This window comes from Taurulus bubalis (genome assembly GCF_910589615.1).
Source record: "Taurulus bubalis genome assembly, chromosome: 19".
Classification (NCBI taxonomy): Eukaryota; Metazoa; Chordata; class Actinopteri; order Perciformes; family Cottidae; genus Taurulus; species Taurulus bubalis.
In genome coordinates this window covers 2,796,941-2,820,270 of record NC_136607.1, presented here as the reverse complement: position 1 = coordinate 2,820,270, position 23,330 = coordinate 2,796,941, and the positions used below count along the sequence as shown (strand labels likewise).

At 40.2% G+C, this 23,330-nt stretch overlaps 1 protein-coding gene across 1 annotated transcript; it reads right to left on the bottom strand.

Moving 5' to 3' along the window:
• Positions 1-408: 408 nt before the first annotated feature.
• On the bottom strand, positions 409-21,921 carry lmo4a (LIM domain only 4a; the record flags this gene model as incomplete). The annotated part of the gene is made up of 5 exons (XM_079234878.1): positions 21,819-21,921; positions 9,741-9,988; positions 8,230-8,326; positions 7,961-8,119; positions 409-525 (listed from the first exon to the last, which is right to left on the bottom strand). Exons 2-5 carry the CDS (start codon positions 9,980-9,982, stop codon positions 409-411), a joined length of 615 nt encoding a protein of 204 aa, XP_079091004.1. The 5' UTR covers positions 9,983-9,988; positions 21,819-21,921.
• Between the last annotated feature and the right edge of the window lie 1,409 nt (positions 21,922-23,330).

Sequence of the window (23,330 nt, the reverse complement as noted above, 5' to 3'; positions counted from 1 at the left end):
AGGCAGCAAAGACTCACATTCACCAGCGCTTGAATGCACAGGTTATCAGGGGAAAGTAGTAGCCCTTTTGCCTCTCCCATTGTGCTGGTAAAGAAGGATGGCAGCCATTGTCTGTGCGTGGACTATCGGCTCTTGAACAGCAAGACCCGCGAGGACGCATTCCCATTGCCCCGATCGATGAGTACCTTGACACCCTACCCTGTAAGGGGCCCTCTGGTTCTTGACTCTGGACCTGACCGCTGGGTACAACCAAGTACCAGTCGCAGAAAAGGACAAAATGAAGACTGCATTCTGCACTCCCTTTGGGCTATTCGAGTGGAACCGGATGCCATTTGGGTTGTGCAATGCCCCAAGCACCTTCAGAGATTAATGGAGAGGATCTTTGGAGATCAGCACTGTCAGTCGTTGTTACTGTACTTGGATGATATTGTTGTTTTCTCTTCCACTGTAGCGCAGCACGTGGAGCGTCTGGATGCCGTGCTGGGCCGCCTGCAGCAAGAGGGCCCCGTTGGAAAAGTGTTCCTTCTTCAGACCAGAGTAAAATACGTCACATTATATCCAAGGATGGAATGCCCACAGACTCTGGCAAGATAGAAGCAGTCTTAAAGTGGCAGCGACCTAACCATGGGTCTGAGCTGTGTTCCTTCTTAGGTTTTGCAAGCTACTACCAACTTTTGTTGAAGGGTTTGAAACTTGGTGGGATTCAGGTTTGGAGTAATGACTGAAAAACCTGAGGAACTTGTTCACCCTTTATGATCATGAAAGAGCACTTTGAAACACTACCAAAGCCTCATCATTACTGTGCATGTGAAGCTAATTGGACTAACCATGTGAGAGAAGCTGCTAAATTGTGCGGTCTGTTAATTTGAAGTCACAGCTGGTTTCTCATGAGTGCCTCTCCCCGTTCTGCCTGCTTCACATCAGCCTTTAATTCTGCTCTTCAGAAAGCGACACAAACAATATGGAAAAGGAGTGATCCTAAAATTAGCATGGAAGAAATTATCTTGTTTCCATGCCACATATACTTGTTAAAAAGGCTAATTTAAAAGACACATTTGATGCCAAAAAGCAATCATGACAAACCAGACTAGTGACCTTGGAAGAATCAGAGACCAGAACAGATATTCCATATGTCAGTTAAAAGTTTTAATTTGAATGGACAGTGAGAATGGAGAATTATGAAAATGTTCATGGTGGTATTTCCTGACTTGAACTTTGCTTATCCCACTCAGGCAGCTACAGAGAGCACACACTGCTGGCTTCCTGGTGCCCATAGGAAAAAGCTCCCACCCTTTTAATTTGACCAGCTCATCAGATTAGGCCTCATTAGTCTGTAACACTGGAGTGCTAAAGCCCATGCAGGCCTCCACCACATCCCACTTTAATTGCTTCTGCAATGGCTTTGACTCAGGCCTTTGAAATCCCATTCCTGAGGGGTAATCAGCCACGTTTGTCAGAGCATTTCTTACTTAGTCCTCAGTCTGCATCGGCTACCTATAACTTGTGCGACACACCTACTGTAGCTTTAGCCAGATCATCCTCAACACTTATTATTAGGTCTTTCTTATAGCTTATTCTCTTTCCACGCACAATTTAGAACAATACAACTCTTGATTAAAAGACAAAACACAAATTGCAAAACGAACATGATTCATACTGTAGCACACAACAGGATAATAGTGTGATTAAATCAACTGTAATTGGCATTTCTACCTTAACCCCCTGAGGTCTGAGGTAATTTTCTCGATTTTACATAATTTCTTAAATTCACCTTTTTTTAAAAGGACTGTACTGATGGTTTTGCCTGTAATAGCCCATTAATTAACAAGACAAGTCATGATAGCAGCTCCTTGAGGCGTACAATGCTCATTATAAGAGAACTGAATTGTAAGATGGATAACACTAACGTCAAATAGCATACCTAAAAGCTTGTATACAATATATATGCATAACACTAATTTCCTTTGAAAGATACAAAGCTAAGTTATATGAATACATTGGAAGTAAACATATTTCTATTTCATTCCAGAAAAAAAATGGGGATGCAATAAAGTAGAAAATATTTATCTCGTCTCGTATATAATCTAAATTTCAAAAGGCAATAATACAATTACAACCAAGATCCTATGATAGCGATGAACCTGAATGTCTTCTACTACTCTTTAATAAAACTGACTGTAAATTTGATGAAAATACACTAAAATATAACATTTATGATACAATATAGAAAGATATACTCAGGTGGTCTTCATCTTTTGGCCATGTGTATTGTTAACATGTTGACTGTTTATTAATCTCCCAAAAACATAAACATAGTAAAACACAATGGACAATAATGTATTGACAAAGTATTGACAATAATGATATCATTATGACTGAAGAGCTCCATGCTATACAGACAGATTATTGGAAAATACCTCGCATTTGCATTTTCCAAAGACTCGTCTAAGCAACCTGAAGAGAATGATAGAAGGCGTATTGATTTAAATGCATCAACCAGATCTCCCTGTAGTGCAGTCAACCTAACTTGACGAAGATGGCTGCTGACTCCTTCGTGAAGTTTAGTTCACAAAATGACTTATGGCCTGCACGTCAAGTGGTCATTTATGCACCATGCTGCACAAGTATTTCACAAAGAAGGCCAAATACATTTTTAAATGCTTTCGAAACTGGAGACCCAAACAATTTTTTTTGTATAATGCAACGACCAGCGTGTTGAGCATTAATGTCATTGACGTTGACGCTCACGAGGTTCATCTGCGGAGGCGGAGGCTTGCGCTGCGATGCCACGGCCTCAGTAGGAATCTTGAGTCTCACTGAGACTTTCCAGCAGCCCCACCTTTATTGTAGAACCGTAAGCAGTGGCAGCCGGTCCATAGAGGGCAACAGGGCTTGGTCCCACCCACTTTGAGTCACAACACTTTTTCATAAAAATATTAATAAATTATACAAATTGTCAATATTTGTGTTTTTGAGCTATGGACTATACCCAGTAATATTTAAAAAATAGGATATCTGCGCCAAATATATGCTTTTCCTGCTTGTCCTGCTCTGCACATGCAGCTCTGAGCTGCATGTCTGTGATGCTCAAGTGTGTCCTCTCTGCTCCAGTACGTCTCTAATGCGCATGCACGTCGTGGGGCTCAAGCGATTCTGCCCAAGGAAGACGGGTCTAATACACAGTTTAGCCAATCACTGATTCAAGAAATAAATGAATGACATACAATTCATCCAATCAGCGCCCTAAAAAAAGACTCCCGGAGGGCTATTCTCATCAAGCCCAAGGCTGCGCGTTCACGTGTCTCTGTCTCCTCGGGCAGACGAGGCGCGCGCCACCCATTAATAATGATTATAACAACATGACAGCAGTGAGCAGGAGCCACTGCTCTTCACAGAAAACCAAACCAAACACTCTCCTCTAATACCCGTTTGAGAGAAGACCTTTGGCTGAGAAACTACAGATAAAACACCTGGTCCCAGATCAACCGGACCGGTGGAAAAGCAATGCAGATTTCCTGTGCCTGAGCCGATTTAAATACTTCTTTTACACTACTGTGTAATGTTGCACAGTACTAAAAAGGTAGCGCGGTACCCATACATTAAAAACAATATGATTTTGCATATTTTTAGTATCGATACTTAATTCAAATAGCGCGGATCAGAGGCACTCCCTGCTCCCTCTCTCTCTCATACAGAGACGGACTCAAGGGGCGGGGCTGCAGCGCACACAGACACAGTGCGCGCCTCACAATGTGATCGCTGGGGAGACATGCACGAGCTTTGCCCGTGCCGACTGTCTCGGCTTGTTGGAACAAAGCTCTCCCGCTTGATATTATGATGATATGACGACGTGTAGTCCAGTAAAGCAGCAGTTTGTAGAATCTAACAGTTTCTGAGTGGAGTTCTGTTGCACACGGTCCCAATCAGGCCACCTGATGCTGGTCTGTTCATATATATATAGTTTGAAGTTAAAACGTTTGAAGCTGTAGTTTGAAGTCAAGTGTTTTGTATTTATTCATTTATATTTAAAGTATACTTTAAATAGTTAATATATTGTTCAATTTGAAGAAAAAAATCTGCCTTGGCAATAAAAAAGTATCAGTTCAGGCACCGTTTAGGCACCAGTATCGTTTTAAAAGTATCGTTTTAGCATCGGTATTGGAAAAAACCCAAACGATGCCCATCCCTACTTATGATATACTGAATTGTATTAATAAGATGTCCTTATTATGTCAAAGTGTTGGAATAAATGTTAAATATTTAACTGCAAAGTAGTAATGTGTGATACCTTTTTTTTTTTTGCATCGAATCATACTGGGATTAGATAGCCCCACCAAAAAAAATTGCCACCAGCCGCCACTGACTGTAAGTAACTAAAATCTGCATTTTTTTTGGCAAAGATAACATGCCTTGATGAAGTTTTTAGATAAGAACATGGTTTTGGGTCAGTGTGCAATTTTAAGTTTGAATGTGGGCGCAGTGTGTTTCGAGTCAAAGTGCGTGGGTCTCCTGTTTTGAAAGCATTTAATGCTTTGTTTACAACCTGGCTGCTGGTTTCCTGCCTGTTGGATTTGTTCTTAGCAATGTCGCTGTGTTCACAAATTATTACTTGGGTAAGTACAATGTTGTCAATGTTGTTAGAACCGATGGTCAAAGCAACAACAACACAATCTAAGTTGTAATAAACCATAATTTCTCTTGAACAGCCAATGTTTAGCAGGTAATATCTACCATGTTCATATTAGTTTAGTTTACATTTTTGCTTAGCATGCTAAGATTTGTTGTCATTCAAATTACTGTAGCACTAAACACAAAGTACAATTGAGGCTGATTCTGCAATTTTGCAGATATAAATGCTCATGTTGTTATTGAAAGCAAATCATTAATTGGGATGAATTACCTACTTTTCTCTGATGGTATCATTTGGGAAATGATTGGTAGAAATGTTATGTACCCTAAATTCTCATGTAGAGCAGTGATTCAAAAATGTCTGAGTCTCAAATAAAACTGGCCAGCACAAACAGAGGCCACTCCATAAGAAAAGCAGAGATTACTGTTAGCCTACTACAGCGACTCACGCGGCAATTCCAGCATCATTCCTGTTGCGCTAATTTCATCAGTGCAACAGAACCATGCCATCACCACTTTGCCCTATCAGTTTGTTGGCAGAAATGCTGTGTCCATACTGTGGAGGATGTGTTGAATTTAATTTATTGCAACATAACAGTTAAGGGAAAAAGGCAAAGTGGAATGAATGACATGATTCTTGCTGTGCTAATGTAAGTGATGGGAAAATGGACAGTGTTGAATTCATCAAGTAAAAAAGTTAGATATGGAGGAAGCGTAGAATTTATATAATTGGTGAACAGCGGAAATTAAGGCTTGTGGTAATGGTTAGCTCTCACTAAAGTAAATAAAGGCCCCGGCTACTATTTGAGTATTTATGATGTACACAATTTGTAAATAATGGGCTAGAACAGAAAAAATAACCTGGTATGGTCCTTTTATTACTGCAATGTAGCCTGAGATATAAGTTTGTACAAAGATTGTGTACGGAGAATTCAAGCTACATCGGTCTGAGGTGGCCCAGCAGAGGGCGATTACCACTTCCCCCAACCCACCCTGGTTAAAATCAATCTGAAGACTAACAAGTTTGTTGAATATTTCAAAGAGATCTACACAGAGAAGAAGTGTAAGTATCAATATAGATGTTGTCTTGTTCACTTGTCTCTTGGAGTGTGAGAGGAAACATTCAGCAGCTGGAATCAATTTCTTCAAACCAAAAAAACAGCCAAACTTGTGTTTGGTCTGTGTGATTTTGGAAGTATACATAACCTTCTGCAGAATCATATTTATGTCTCCTCCCTCTGTATTCAATGCCCACTGTAACTGGCTAGCTGTGTAAAGAAAATGAATGATTCCAGCAGAAATAATTAAATGGCAATCTTCCATTTCCTCTTGTTAGTCATGCCATATGCCAATAGTTCACAATAGACAACAGTCTACTGTATACATACAGTCTACAGTCTTTGGGATGTTGAAATCCAAACGAGTAGCAGTAATGACTATATCCACACTGTGGAGGGTCCTCAACCAATGCCAGGATTTACAGGTAGAGGAGAAAGGTGAAGGTGAGAGAGGAGAAATGTGGGGTTAAGAAGGCACACATTTGGTTTCCCATCGTCTTCCTCAGCAGACCTGTAAAATAGTGGAGAGAAGAAGTTGTAAATGTCACGAGTAGTATGCGTGCGTTTCCATCCACCTTATATCATGCTAATTTTCAATTTGTGCCTTAAAAAGACATAACTACGCCACCAGCTCTTTATCTTGATGTGCACCATTCATTCAAATTGTATTGTCAAGCAAGGGTTATGTATGTAACCACAGTTCAAGAAATGCTGAATGACTAACAGAGACAGTATGCTATACCAAGATTTCCATAAGAGAAATTAAACAGACTGTTCTGCTTTTATTGTCTTGATAGGGTGTGTTGCTGAGATTTTCTTGAATTAGGGCTCTCATTCTTAAACAAACAAGGACAAACATGTAATTAGTTAGGGTTACTTAAAATGCAGACCTCGTAGCCTTATCTCTGTTGTTGAATTAATGATAAAGTATGTAGATAAAATAAAGTATGTAGAGTAATAAAGTATGTAGAGTGAAAAGCTAACGGATGACTTCAGATCTGTTGTAGTGGTAATGTTACTGCGAGGCAGTTGCGTTTTTAAAATGCAAAACAATTAAAATACAGACTTTTCCTTTCAACGATCTGGTTTCCTCGGTTAAAATGTTATGAGTTAAAATGGTATGAGTCAATACTTAATAGATTGTTATATATAAAATTATATTAGATCCTGTGTTTTGTAATGTTGAAGATGTAAATCGCAAGATAGTCATAGATAGTGAAAGGGAATCCTCCTCGCCAGGATATTCCTCGAGTGTTCAAGAATTGACAGAACAGGTTATATTACAGTTAAGGTTATTTATTTAGCAATTACACACATACATGAAATGCATACCTAATACAAGGCCTTGGACTCCGCTCCCCTGCTGTCTACCTTCAATCGGTCAGCATGCCTCAGGATGAGTGAGCCCCGAACTCCGAGAGCGAGGGGTATTTATCCTCTCTATCTGACTTCCTTCTTATCCGACTCCAAAGATTTTACAAATACGTTAAAGGGGGAGCGGTCCATAAGTCCATTGGCCATTGAAATGTCACCAGGATGAGTTGCTCTGTCTGTAACCATGGTAACCGTCATAACAAAGAAGCAGAAAGCGGAACCCCGTTCATCAGGCAGGAACCAGATAAGGTGCCACGTATAAGGCCGTTAAGGCTAAAAGCAAGCTTATAGGGTTCAACTCTGGCAACATGTAAAACAGCATAAGGCAGCATCGGCCTCTGTCTGACTGGGTCGGGAAAGGTCAAGTGCCATTGGTCTGTGGAACCGAAACCACAGAGTGGGAAGTTGGAGTTGTGCGGTTTCTCAGCCCAGACACACACACTCTTTTGCATGAAGCAAGCTTATCTCATAAACAGATTATTCAGTTAAACTATACAAATCGTTAAATTCTCTTCAATAGTCATGATGGCTTGATTTACCATCCTAATTTACTCCTTTGGTAATGATAATATATTAGTTTGTCAATCAGAAATGGATGAAATGATGGTTTATTATTACACAAAAAGTTAAATATGTCCTTTTTGTGTATCAGTTCGTACATTCCTGATTACGTGTATTTATCCCTGTGTTTGAATGAGCACACCATGAGCTCTATGAGCCACTAGCACCGAGATTATTGAAGGTTTTTTTATTTCCTCTGTTTCGTGTTAACAAATAATTCAAATAATAGCCTAACTTGCTGAGTTGGAACACTGTGTCCTGTTGCCCAAAAATACTTTCTTATTTTTATTATAAAAAGTGGATAAAGAAATGCTTACTAGCAACACATGACATCTCACCTTCTGGTCAGACATCATGCTGTTGGCCTGCAGTGGAGATGGATGTCCACCAAGCAGACCTCCTCCCGGCCGGTCGTGTTCACAGAAGATAGTCCCATTTACATAGTGAAAGCGATCTCCAGGGACCAGACGGTTCCTACAGGTGGCACAGGTAAAACACTAAGAAAACAAGAGAGCGACAGTGTCATTTATGATTAAATCATTGAGAACAGCAACACGACTGTGGAAATGTAAATGTTGGAGTGATACGATTGCGTAATCACACTTACCTTAAGGTGGTAAACGTTGCCTTGTGCTCGCATCACCATCTCACTAGAAGGTATGGACTGTCCACAAGCACTGCAGGCTCCACTGTGTCCAAACAGCCTGCACAAAAAACATGGCACAAGTCTGTCAATTAGGTCTCTCTCTGTCGCGCGTGCATGCATATATATATATATATATATATATATATATATATATATATATATATATATTAGTGCTGTTCACCTCCCCGCCTGAGGGGAGGTGTTGTGATATGTGTTGCCTTGCCCTGTGTTTTTTTTCATTCGCTGCAGGTGATTGGCCGGCTACTTAGGAGGGAACCTGTGGGGCCGGCTCTCTCTCTCTAGCTTCCAACCGGGCCATGCTGCACAAGAGGGATCCTTGGGGTGGTGGGGTTAGGAAGAGTGTCGGTAGGGGTGAGAAGCCCTTTTTGTTTAGCCGTGTTTTCTCCTGTTTTCAGGTAGGGAGATAGGTAAGACACCTGTATTTTCTTTTGTTCCTTTTGTGGTAGGGAAGTTAGATTACGTGCACAGATTGTTTTGTTTGTTATTTTGGGCCAGGCTCACCCTGAAGAATTTATGACACCTGGTGGAAAATAAAACATAATTGAAATACTCCTCTGCAGCATTGGTCCTAATTTGGGAGGTGGGGAGACCCGTCCGTATGTTGCGCTCAGGCTCCCCTAGGCCGGGCGTAACAGTGCCAGACCCATTTGCAACGGACCATCCAGTCTCTGTACAACTGCAGTAGGAGCTGTGTTCGTATCCTCGGTAATAAGTCAGACACGTTCCCGATGGGTGTTTGGCTCCGCCAGGGCTGCCCTTTATTACCGCTCCTGTTCGTCACTTTCACAGACAGGATATCTAGGGCGGAGAACGTCAGGTTTGGGAGTCTCGGGATAGCCTCTCTGCTGTTCGGAGATGATGTGGTCCTGTTTGCCTGCTCGGACAGTAACCTCCAGCATTCACTGGGGCGTTTTGCAGCCCAGTGTGAAGCGGCAAGGATGAGTCAGCACCTCCAAATCTTGGACTTGGAGTTGAGGCGCTACTCCTTGTCAAAAGGAGTCAGAAGACTTCTGCTACACAAGTTAATATGACATGATAATATATTAATATGTTTTGAGAGTGACCTGATGGTGGAGGATTACTACTCGTTTTGTAATTTAACATGCATGCATGTATGCCTTTTCTCACTGCAGAAATTTAGAACACAATATCAAATTACTTAGTTCTTATTTTGTCTTATTAGACATGACGCAATCAGTTGATTATTCAATAGGTCAATTTGATACAATTTAGGGGATTTTTCAGGGTTAAATGACCAAACATTACCTTGTTCATGCTTCATTATTGTGTGATATTCTGCTTCTCTTTGCCTGAATGTAAACAGAATATTTGTGTTTTGGACTGTTGGTTGGAAACGACAAGCAATGAGGAGATATCAACTTTGACTTCGACATTTTTCACTATTCTCTGACATTTAAAGACCACTGTCCACATGGATGATCAGGGCTCACCTGATGTAGTCGTTCTTGCACAGGATCATGCCTCCTTTGCTGTAGCAGGTGCTGCTGTACTCGCCCAGCTGAGCATGGCAGCAGGAGCACTTGAGGCATCGCGTGTGCCAGTACCGCTCCATGGAGAAGAGCAGGAAGCGCTCTGCGATTCGACCTCCACATCCTGCGCACAACCTGCCCAGTGTACCCCCGCCACCGCCCATCACTGCCACTGTGGGCGCCTCCACCCTGCTGTTCACCATAGCAACCTGAAGGCCAGCAGTAAAGAAGAGGGGTTAGTCGGTTGAGGCAGACAATTGGAATATTCAATGAATTAAGACAGTTAATTTATATAACATCCTTAAATGAAAAGCTCCAAATTGCATACTTTTTCCCTATCAAAATGTTAGTTTGAATATTGGTCAATATGTATATTAAAATTCGGTATAAAAAAATGGGGCCTTACAGTGTGTGTGTGCTCGCGCAGTAGACAGTTTTTAAAAGTTGTTCGTAAGGCTGTTTGAGAGAGCTTACTTTTTCCAGTCTGCACAAAAGGTAAAGTTAGGTGACTAAATTGTATTGGGATCATCATGGGTGGCATGAGCTCCCTAATGACATCAGGGATGCAGAAAATCTCTACATCTCTTTGACTAAAACTTAAATTTAAAAAATCTAAATTTAAAAAATTACACTTTAGTAGCACTTACTTATAAGCACTTTGTAGTTTGGCTTTCTTGATTCTTGTTGTTCCGAGTTTGTACTCTCTTGGTTGAATGCACTTATCAAGTCTTATCCAAAGCGACTTACAAGTCGCTTTGGATAAAAGAGTCAGCTAAATGTAATGTAATATGAGGTTGTCCTTATTCTGTCCTTCTTTCTTTTTGTTGAGAAAAGCCAGTGAAGAGGACCTTTTGGTTTCCATGTAGTGTCTTCTCCTGGTGTTTTAGCAGAGCTCAACCCAACCTGTCGAGGCAGATGGCTGCCCACCCAGATCCAGGTTCTGGCATGGTTATTTTCCTTTCTTGCCACTGTTGCTTAAGTGCTTGCTCATGAGGGAATGTTGGGTAACTTCTGTTTTGATACGACGCTGTATACAGGGTTCATACACATTCTGACCAATGAATTTCCATGACTTTTAACCACATTTCCATGACCAAACATTTTGTGAAATCTCAGTGTATACATGAAAAAGTGAGAAAATGTAGTATTTAAACTAACAATGAGAATTCCAAAGCATACAGTACACCTTAAATGACACAAATGAATGAGACCATAGTTTGATTAAAAGAATAAACATTTATATAGATGCCTGTATGTATGCCTGCTTATATTTTGATTGTCTTTCTTTTAAAAGCATATTCATTATTTCAAACTCAGCGTAAATGAACGACATGAACACATGAATATAACACGTTTCCATGACTTTTCCAAAACCTTTGGGATTTTATTTTTTTCAAGGACTTTTCCAGGCCTGGAAATAACCATTTTAAAATTCCATGACTTTTCCAGGTTTTCCATGACCGTAAGAACCCTGTGTATAAATACATTTAATACAAGTTGAGTATCTATATTGAAACAGTAGAAATGTGTTCAAATGAAAACCTCTCACAATAACTAATTTGAATCATCCACAGTAAGATATGGCTACATACAGTACCACTAGAGGTAAGTGAGATTTGGGTGAATGGACCCTTTGATTGAAATGGCACACAAAACTAACTGTGTTGGAAGAAACTTGTTTTGGCAAATTAAGCACCATTTGATTAATTATTCACTCCATAACCCTCATGGTGATCTGAAGCAACAACACAACAACACAAAAGCAATATAGTGGATTCAGAGGAAACTTGGTGGAATTCAGGTTTGGAGTCATGAGTGAAAAACCAGAGGAACGTGTTCACCCTTCATAACAATGAAAGAGCTCTTTGAAACACTACCAAAGCCTCATCGCTACTGTGCATGTGAAGCTAATTGGACTAACCATGTGAGAGCAGCTGCTGAGTTGTGCAGGCTGTTAATTAATAATCATAATCGTAGACTCAAAGCAATAACTTATCATGCAAGCCTGTCTGCTAAAGCGGTCGATAGTTTAGGGCTGATTTTTAAATGTTGTATTCATTATTATTTCTATTAATAGTAGGGCTGATGATTACTAAAAAAAAGCACCCAGTTACCTGGCAGGCTGGATATTTTCATAATTAATTTTTACTTTTGGATTGCCACACTACAGAGAAGGACTGAGCACCACATTTCTGTCTGTGTGTGTGTGTGTGTGTGTGTGTGTGTGTGTGTTTGTGTGTCTTTGTGTCTCTGTGTGTGTGTGTGTGTGTGTGTGTGTGTTAGACAGACAGACAGACAGAGAGAGACTACTGAACTTAATGTTTCTTTAAGTTATCAATAATTATTATTTGAATGTCAATGTTATGAATGAAACTTCAAACTCTTCGGGTAGCCTACAGCCCTGATTATGTTATTACCATCAATGGAAGCATATAAGCCCATCTCTAGTGTGTAGAGCCAAGTGTTTAATATAGTAAAAACAACTTGAATTGATGTGGGCCGCTGTGAAATAAACATTTTCGGGGGAATGCATTGTGGTGGCCATGGTGTAAAGGTTTGAACGCAAAAAAAAAACTATTCCGCATTTTCTGCGTTTTTGTCCCTGGTGTGAAATAGGAGTAGAGTGATAACAAATAGATTCTTACGTTCTAAGCTCGGCTAAATACTAGCAAAGTTTTGTTGAGGGTAGCTGAGCTTCAGCAACCGATTAAGATACAATCTGACCGGCAACCCCTGCCTGAAAAGGTAACGTATGGAAGCATTTCCACTGCACTTGGAAAGGGCGAAGCCAATCAAGTAGATCGCAACTTTTAGTGCCAAGGATTTGCGTCCCTAGTCAATCATCCAGAAATCTAAAATGTTCATGCATTAAGATGAATCGAGGACGTAGAGAGAATACCAACTAACAGAAACACTGCCCTGTCTTTCTAAATGTGCCTCTTGGCATCTAATCCAATCGATTGGCCTTGAAATTTCCTGGTAAAAAGCTTGGGATTATTTACTGGTGGGGGGATAGGAATGCGAAACCCAACAGGAAAACACACACACATGCCTGCACAAACACACCCACACAGACATAACCCATCAGAGTTACGGTTTAACACCAAGATCACAGTTGTGTCCAACACACACACACACACACACACACACACACACACACACACACACACACACACACACACACACACACACACACACACACACACACACACACACACACAGGTACACAGGTTTTGGGCCCAAAAGTAACCTTGATAGTTTGTCCCAAGAGGAGTCTTTTTTGATGCTGTGCAATGTCAGGCCGAGACCTAGGCTGCGGTCGAAAAGTCCAAAATTGACCTCCTAATGTCTATCCCTAACCGCTTTTCCTTGACCTATATAGAAGACGTCAATAAGCTTCTCGTTATTGAGAATGATAATTTGTTCATTGACAGTTTGCTATAATTACTGTTCATATTATATTCTTTCTTTTACTTTATTAAAAAGGGTTCAAAGTACGTAGATAAGTACATACAAAATTAAACTAAATGGTTGTCACTGTCTATTCATAATCATCAACATGAATCCCATTAGTTTATGATTGTATGAAAATAATTGTTAAACCTTTGCAAGATAAACACATTTCTTTGTTTTCATGGACGGCTGAATCTTGCATCACTTTAAATGTTGTAGTCGGGAATTGTAGGAATTGTTAGGCAGCATTATCTTCTTTGATATGGTAAAGGAAGGTCCAGTGTTTCCCATGTTAAAGGAGATAAGAAAGAAAGCATTGAAGCACCTTCTCTTAGCAGTTAGAGAATTCAACTTAGATACTTAGAGCCACTTAGATACTTCCGGATCTTTTCACTCAGTGAGGACTTTTCAACCGCAGCCTTATGCTTCATTTAATTCTGCTGCTCATTTCTTCATCTCTTTTAAACGTCATGGAAACACAATCCAACCTTATTGTAAACAGTTCCAAAATGAAATGGCTATAAGTTCAGTTGCTATACCTGTTGGTGGAAACAGTGTTATGCCATCAGGCAAAATTGTACTGCATTTCTCCGGTTTCCAATACAAAACTGAATATATTTCATGCACAGCTGGGAATATATTGCTTTTGAATCACACCGAGTACAACCATAGCAGTGTGCTACTCAGCAATGAGTCAGCAACACCAACTCTTCAGCTGCTTCCATGATTTATATTTAGCACCAACTACAACATAAAATAATTGCAGGGCTAGATTCATTTTCCAAATGAGCAACAGCAGCACAATTTGTCCTTTCGAGCATCTAATTTCAGCAAGGGCATGTTTAGCTTTATGACTAGCCTTCCCACAAGATTACTTGAGATTGCAGCAGCTGGTCCTCTGCAGTGACGCAGGCTGTCCTCAATACCCTCATTTCCTAGAGTAGACACCTGGCTCTAATCAGCCACAGGAACACCATGTAAAGAAGCCCTAGGCTGCATTCAAACCACAAGCAGCCTCATGCACCGGGGCCAAACCTTCCTATTAGTGAAGGCTTATTCATGAATGAATTGAAAAAGCGAGTCCAACTATCTAATTAAACATTTCACTTTCAAATGAAACCATTTTGATTCTGGTGTTCCCAATATTTGCATTCAATTTGGTTTTGAGAGGCTGAAATCAATTGAAGGTGTTTCTAATATTGTGCCATGTTCCAACTTTTACAGTGCATATAAACTACAACGGCATGAACAAAAACGGCCATAATATTAAACATAGTTCTTTGTCTGGGTTTTGGAACATAAGACATCTGGTCTATTGATATTCCTGTATACAGTATCCAGGTTTCTGATAGTGGTTGATTCTCACACTATCTCTGCTTACTTTGTGATCGCTTCGTAGCAATCTGTGGTGTGCCTTGTTCGGGACTTCACCATGTGGGGGGAATAAAGAGAGGCCTGCATTAAAAAATAAAAGCCTAAACTGATTTAAAAGGGAGTCCCTGTGACCCGGCCATGACATCACTATAACGTTTGCACGCACCTTCACCCTGCGCCGTTCCGTTGCGACTCACATTGCTAAAAGGAGGCAACAACATTGATGCCGAACAAAGCTAGGTAGCAGTCCCCAACATCGCTGGGCGAACAACAGACTGTTTTGTATGTTCATGAACACACTTGGAAGAAGAGACGGATACCTTGCCCCGTGCTCCCACACTTTAACCTGCATAAGGAAGATTACGGAATTCCGTCTTGACAGAATATGAAGGATAACTTCTACGCCCCGCTACGGTTTAAGTCAGTATTTCTCAAACTGTGGGGCGGTATTACAGGTAATACGGGCAATTGCAGAATTTTTTATAGGAACAAAAATACAAATTACGCAGACATAAAACGAAGTCATTAACACACTGAACACTGGAGGTCATTTTCAGTCGATTTTCTCGATTTGACAATTTTCTTAGATTCACCTTAAGGCACTTTCATATAAGATACATACCCATGTTTTACATCATGAATTGCAGAACAATCTCAGCTATGTATATAAGGAGGCACCGTTGTCATAAGGCAAAAGTGTAAAGAGAAAAGCGTTACAATATGACACTAAAGCTGAAAAATGGAATCTCGATTTTTTTGAAATTATTCAGATCGCTTGAAAAAAAACCTAACTTTACTCATGTGGTAACTCTGTTTTGGTGATGGAAATTGGTTTACCAAAGGTTTTAGATTCACAAAAGCAGTGAAATATATGAATACAATGGTAGATACATGTAAATAAATGTCTAAAACAAACATTTTTATTATTGTTTTTTGAGTAGAAATATGGTCTTTCACCAAAATGATAAAAATGGGACTGAGAAATGACTTCATACTGCAGATAAAGCTTCATGGAGTATGTGCAAATGAAAAATGACCTTCACAACAAAACAAATTTGGAAATAAAAATATGTATTATAAAAAAAAAAAATATGTACAGAATATATATTGAGAAATATAAAACAGAACAAAAACTAGTCAGACTATTTACAATATACAAGTATGGCTTGCTTTGCTTCAATGGCATATCCTCATGCCATGCCATGGCATGAGGATGTGGAGCAGGAGGATGTGGAGCAGGAGGATATGGAGCAGGAGGATACTTGCTTCGTGTCCATCCACTTCACATAGACGATGGGGCCATCACGGATCCATCTCACGGATCCATCTCATGGAGCCTCTCGGTGACTTCTTTGTGGCTGGTACTCCTCTCTGTAAAATAAATGAATACTAGTCAGTTGAAAGAAAGATGACGTAACGATTGAGCAGAGTGCTCCACATACTATGTGTAAATATTACTCAGATCATGACTGTGGTAGTAATTTGAGCAGAGTGCTTCGCATACTATGTGTAAATATTACTCAGATCACGACTGTGGTAGTAACGTGAGCAGAGTGTTGTACAAAGCAAACTGTGTATAAATATTACTCAGATCATGACTGTGGTAGTAATTTGAGCAGAGTGCTCCGCATACTATGTGTAAATATTACTCAGATCATGACTGGTAGTAACGTGAGCAGCAGTGTGCACTGCGTGGCTTGCTCTCGTGCTCTCGTGCACAGTGTACACGTTACTAGTTTGCACCATGCAGTCTTAGACACGTAACAAAGTTTAGTAACTACACTTACCCATCTTCCTCAGAAGAATCTCTGCCTGGGCAGGCACCCGGAAGCAGGAAGTCTCCTCTTTCCGCCAGACGTAAAATTATATTTCTGCGATGTATAATCGCGGTGCTGTGAATATTTTAGAAACTTTGAGAAACGTTTTGAGTGTCACCACGCGAAACCGCGGGCTTATTGGCCAGACATTTAATAAATACATGGAGAAATGCGGGTACTTTAGGGTAAATGGTTACGGTACACGTTAACAGGTTACACTTGCGCGACTTGCCGTTTTTTGGCATTTTGCCAGAAGTCTCTGTGACGTCATTCTTTCTGCTGCTGCGTCTCTTAAAACAGAACACAGATCTCAGCTCAACTTTGAGCATGAATTGTATCAAATCTACAACCCCGTTTTAAAAAGATGTGTAGAGGAAAGCAGCTCACTGCAGCCACTAATACTGATACAACCTGATGCTCACATATCTGCACTCATTCTGTTTTGTTTGGCAAAAAAATAAATAGCTTATCGTTTTCCACAATGAGCTATTTAGTAATAACTAAATATGAGTAATTTTTTGCACAGATATAACTTTATTTTCATTGTTCTAAGTGATTGCAATAAAAAAAAAGTCTGATCGAGCAATCAGAATCTGTATTCTGTTACTTATAAAAACACAGATGGAGTCACAAAATGATGTAATTTACAGAAAAAGTTGGAGAACCACTGCATTAAGTGTTTGTGTCGGTGTCGTCGTCGCCCCCCCGAAGCTGTAAACCTAGGGGAAACACTGTGACACCAATGCCCCTATCTCTTGTCTGAATCACGTAAGATGTCGCAAGAGGAAGGCAGCAGAAGCAGGAAGTCTACTGTTTCACTCATGCCGAAATGCCTGTACTTTCGGGTAAATGTTTACGCTACGCCGTTAACAGGTTACGCTTGCATGACTCTCCAATTCTTGGCGCCTTGTCGAAAGTCGATATCACAGCTGCTGTTGTCTCTAGATCTTAGCTCAACATTGAGCATGAATTGAGAGTGGCCGTATCAAGCCTGCATCCCCGCTTTAAAAATATTTGTAGTGGAAAGCAGGCTCAATGCAGCCACTAATACTGATAAAACGTGATATCTCACACATATCTGTACTTATTTTGCGAAAAATAGCTTATTGTTTTCCACAATAAGCAATTTTTTTGCCAAACATTAGTTATTTTTATGCACAGATATCATCGTCGGTGGGTGCCGACGATGATGATACAGACCCTCACGTCAGAAAAGGACGTTGCGCAAGGACACAACATGAACTACGGGGCCGGGGATCGAATCGCTGATCCTCTGATTGAAGGACGACCACTGCCGCCTCCGTGTGTAATCTTTCTGTCTTTAGCAGCCTTTAACAAACAGCATTTCCCATGAGCCCTCAACATTTGTGGTCTTAACCCTTTGGGGGCGGGGCCCGCTTCGAAGCGGCGGCAGATGTTTACGTTTTTAATCAAATTATATCTTAGCAATAATACGTCACAGAGATATGGTTTCAAATCTGGCGGATATGGTTTCCACTTTCGCATCTGAGCATCTAAACATGGACGTGTGTTACGACGCATGCAAAGCTTCAGTTTGAGCCAGAAGATGCCAAGCAAAGAGTCCTGAGCAAAGCTATATTGGAGGGGACTGACGGATTCGCTAACAAGGAGCTAGCCGGAGCTAACGGGCCAGATAGCTGGCTACAGCGTTTCTGTGAGACTGAACGGTGAGTAATCAATTGTTGCCCCCATCACCGTTAACTTTTTTACAGTGAACTTAGTACGACTAGTCGCATTGGATCTCTGTTAATCGTTACTGAGTTGGACCTCCTTTATGTGTTTGTAAGACCGTAACTAACGTGCGTTTGTTGACGATAGCTTCGTAGCTTTAGCACGTCACTACATAGTGCCGTGTTGGATGTTTCCTTCCGTGTCTACGACTGAACGGTGCATAATCAACTGTTGTCCCTATCACCGCTAACTTTCTTACAGTGAACTTAGTACGACAAGTAGTGTTGGACCTCCATTATGTGTTTGTAAGACCGTAACTAACGCTTGTTTGTTAACGATAGCTTTGTAGCGTTAGCACGTGACTAGATAGCGCCATGTTGGATGTCTCTTCCGTGTCTACGACTGAACGGTGCATACTCAACTGTTGTACCTATAACCGTTAACTTTCTTACAGTGAACTTAGTAAGCCTAGTCGCATTGGATCTCTGTTAATCGTTACTACAGTAGTGTTTATGTCACGTTAGGTGCTGCTAACACGGTGCAAGCTAACGAGAGCTAACGGAAATAGCTGACTACAGCTATGAATGGTGGGTAATCAACGGTTGTCCCTATCACCATTAACTTTATTTCAGTGAACTCCTACTGACTTGTATTAATGTATTTTACAGAGTGGATTCAGAGCTGCGAGGGTCCAGAGGACAACATGCAGCATCGCTGCAGCAGTCTCCCAGTCCGTCTGCCTACCAACACATCACCATAGCAGGCCTCAAAGCCAGCCACAGCTCATCATCCCCACCATATAATAATACATTTGTTTTTTGACATTTATTTACATGTGTCTACCATTGTATTCATATATTCCACTGCTTTTGTGAACCTAAGACCTTCGGTAAACCAATTTCCATCACCAAAACCGATATACCACATGAGTAAAGTTATGTTTTCACAACAAATATAAAAAATTGCCAAAATCAAGATTCAATTTTAGTCATATTTTCTCTTTACACTTGTGCCTTGGGACAATGGTGCCTATATAGATAGCTAAGATTGTTCTGTAATTTTTTATATACAACACATGTATGTATCATATGCAAGTGACTTTAAAAAGGGAAATAAAAAAATTATGTAAAATCGAGAAAATGATCCCAAACCCCAGAGTGTTAATGTCACAGCTTGAGAAAAGGAGAGTTCATGAGGGAGTTGAGAGGTCAATTCAAATGCAAATCCTGCATTTGATCCTCATCTGCCATGCAAAGCCTTGATAAGCGTCATACATTTTTAAGGAAGTGGAAGCAGGGCTTTAGATATTTCAGTGTGAATCCAGAGAGGGAATCTATGGCTTTCTTCCGTTGAATAGGACAATAGAGTACACACTGTTAAAATATGAAGAAACTACTCGACTTAAAAGGAGACATATGTGACGCCAACTACATACTTTCTTAGTACTACTGTATTGGTAGTACGACATTTGTATAATTTTATGCTGCTCACGATACAGGCTAATGTGCTAACATGTAGCATTAGCATGTTAGCTTGAAGCGTACTGCAGCGTGGCCAAACCGTAAACATAAACATGTGTGTAAGTAAATTTTGCCAATGGATTTTAGGGGCTGTTGCTGTAGGCCATTTCACATCTACAATACAGAAAGGGAGTGGGGTGGGGTTCGGAGATCGACCTGCCGATCCTCTGATTGTGCCCACGGTCGCCTAAACTACTGTACTGTGGGCGGGGAGGAAGTGAGTAAAACAAAGAGATGTACAAACAAGAGGAGGGTCGAAACAATATTAGGCACACAGCAACACACAAACAGTGTACATTATTATACTGTGTAATATAAAGAGACTACCATGTGTTCATTCTTAGTTGTTTATGTAAAATTGCAATGATATTTTTATATATATTTTATTTTTTTCCAACCTAAATATGGCAGATCAGCTCCTGGATGGCTTTGACAACGACATTTAAAGAAGGAAAGAGAAATGTTGGTATTGTTTGCACTGGAAACAATCATGTATTTCAAAAAATGTTCATGTTAAATTTGAATATTGCTTAATAAATCAAATAAATTGTTGACTGTAGACATAGTTTTCTTTGTCCTTTAAGTGGAATACTTAGTAAGACCACGTATGTAAATCCTTACTACTTTTACAGTGAGCTTTACTAAGTTTAGAAGATGTTAAAAACTGGTTCCAAATTTCAAGTTTTTGCAGCAACTATTGGAAATAGCGTAAAAATGCTGACATTTAGTTCATAGTGATCTGATGAAAACTGTCCCCTGAAATACACACCTATCACTATTGTTCTGTCTTCATTAGATACTTGAACCCTCATCACACAGAACAAAAACTAGTGAATAGGCAACCACTTGTGTTGTGCCCTGGTCATAAACTGACTGATGAAGACAAACACAATTCCACTGCAGTCTGGACACACTGAGGATGCAGTATGTACCGTATGTGGTTTCAGGTTGACAGAGACTAGAATGGCTAATTTACCTCAAGCGCAATGCAATTGACTGAATGAGGCTTTTTGGATTAGAGGACTTGTGTGACTCTGAGTGATCCTGTAGTGCTGCTCTATCTAATAATTTATCACGTAAAGTAAATAATTACAGTCTCTCTGAGCCTTTAGGCATGAAGGGGGTTTTGTTTCCAGGATAAAGACTGGCCAGTGTCTCAGAGCAGACAATGACCTTTATACATGTATTAGGAAAATGATTGAAGAAAGAGGGCCAACTAATTGATTGGTCAACAGAGACATTAATCTGCACACATCATTCGATAATATATTCAAGTCATTCACCAACCTGAAATCCAAAACATGCTCTAACGGTGCAAGTGGTGTAAGGATCTGCTGAGTTTCTCTGTTTTAGATCTGTGTGAACTGAATATATTTTGCATAGCATTTGCAGCAATATGAAACCGTTCTCTTGAGGAAATTGCATTTGTTTTCTTACTAGAACTGGTTGTTGTCTTTAGATGGACACAGAGATAACCAAAATGTATGCTTTAAAATGTTTTCAAAGCGTTAGGCTGGTTTTCCTGACATTTAGGCTAGAACTTATAAGCATGATTTGATAAGTCTGGGGAAAGCTACTAAGTGCACAAGACTGAGGTCTCCAGTATTGTAGAGAGTGGTGGTCAGACTGGCACTGCACTGAGGCACATTCTGTGTTTTTTCTCTTGAGGACATGTGGCTTCATGAAAACCACTGTCTTTTTAATTAATACAAGCGGCAGGAGCACCAGTGACAGAAGTGTTTTATTGCGGAAGCCTATACAATTGCATTTAATTGATAACAATGCCTGTCTAGTAAAATCCTATTTTGATATCCCAAAAAGACGATGTCCCAAAAAACTATATTTTCATTTAATCCTCCTATCACCACCACTAGCTACTACTATTAGGCTATAACTATCAATATAAAACAACATAAACAAGCTGTAATAATAATACTATAAATAATAGATATTAATAATAAAACAAAATAATAAAAATACAATTGTTTCAAAGTGTTTTGGTAAGGAAAATATCTGAACTCAAACTAGCCTAATGTTACTGTGACAGTTAGCTTAAAGGCATTTTTCTCATCATTATTCTACTACCTACCTTTACTATACTAGTTATGATATGCTAAGCTACAAGAAGCCTGTTGGTTCATTAATACCCGCGCCACAGTGACCTGTAGAGACATTCCACTCACCTCACTGCTGTAAACTTGGAAATCTTGACGTGGGTAGCTGATGACACCGCGGCGGTTCTCTCTCGCCCTCAACGGAAGTCCAGAGAAGTGCCAATTTCTGCGCTGCTATGTCCTCCTCGCGCCGGTTCGTCTGTGTGGAGAAAAGCCAACTCCTCTTCTCTTTTCCATTTACAAATATCTGACAGAAGGTCACTTCTCTGACCACTGGTCGGTCTCTGGAACGTTCCAGTCTTTCTTCCTTCAGAGAGCCGTGCTCCCGCGAGCAGAGAACAGAAGGGAATTATCTTCAGCTTCGGTCATTTAAACGGATTTCTAACTACTCCTCCTCTGACGTTGTGAATGGGGCGGGGCTCCCGACTCCTGTCAGGATAAAGGGTGATGACTGGGGAGAGTTTTTGCTTACTTTAGAATGTTCAAGAGGAGCCACAATCATAGCGTTTGTGGCTGCAAGAATAGCAATTATTTGTTTCTCTAGCATTAGAACTGTTAAGAACTCTTTGCACCAAAGCCTACTTAATATCAGTGCTGGAAAAAGTAGCAGGTAAAAGTAGCAACCCCACAATTAGTACTGTAGTAATGATGACATTAGTACAATTCTACTAATAAGTATTAATAATATTATAATTAATGGGTTTTGGTCTTTAGGGACCTTGGAAAAGGTCCCTAAAGACCAAAACCTCTTTCATCTCATGGAGAAGGGGGCAAAGGTCATCAACCAGTATTCTGTGGACAACCAAAGGCAGTCTTAACGGTGCATTATTCTGCATTTTGACAATTACAATGGATGTGTTTTGTTCAAAGTGTCTCTGGTATGATAAGCCCACAGAGAATAAACAACCAACTCTACATAACTATTTCAGCTCATTGTTTCAGTTTGGTTTTGTTTGGTTCAGTCAGCAGGCAGAAAACAGCACTCAGACAAGTTTAGTGACTTGCCAGTGAGCATGGTGATGATCCGTCAATGTTGTGTTCACAGAGTGCTGTGCTGCCTCCAAGTGGCCACAACATAATACAATGAATTAATACTGGTTTTATAGAAAAGGCTTTGATGGATGTGTTAAAGCATAAGTGGAACACTGTGAGCTTTTCATGTCCCTACTTTGTGAGCTTTGTTTTCCCTACTATGTCTATTGAAGGCCCACTAAGTGTAATACAATGATATTAGTGTTTAGTTTACTGCATTTTATTAACGTGATGCCATGATATCAGATTAAAGTTAAATTTCACAACAAATTATCTATGATTATGCATGCATATGCACGTCTAAGGATATACTATTGCATTTATGGTTACAATGCAGGGAGACTCCAACGGAGTGATCAGGGGAAGACTGTTCTTCGCCTTTAACAATGTGGTTATGTATTCAGCGCTGCTTGCTTATTGTGGTCTAACTAAGCCCATAGCTGGCACCACATACTCATCACACCTGTACAGATCTGTAATAAGCACAGCAGAGTGTTTTACTTTCTGGGACAGTGCTGCTCAGAGACCCAGAGTCTCAGCGGTTGTGTG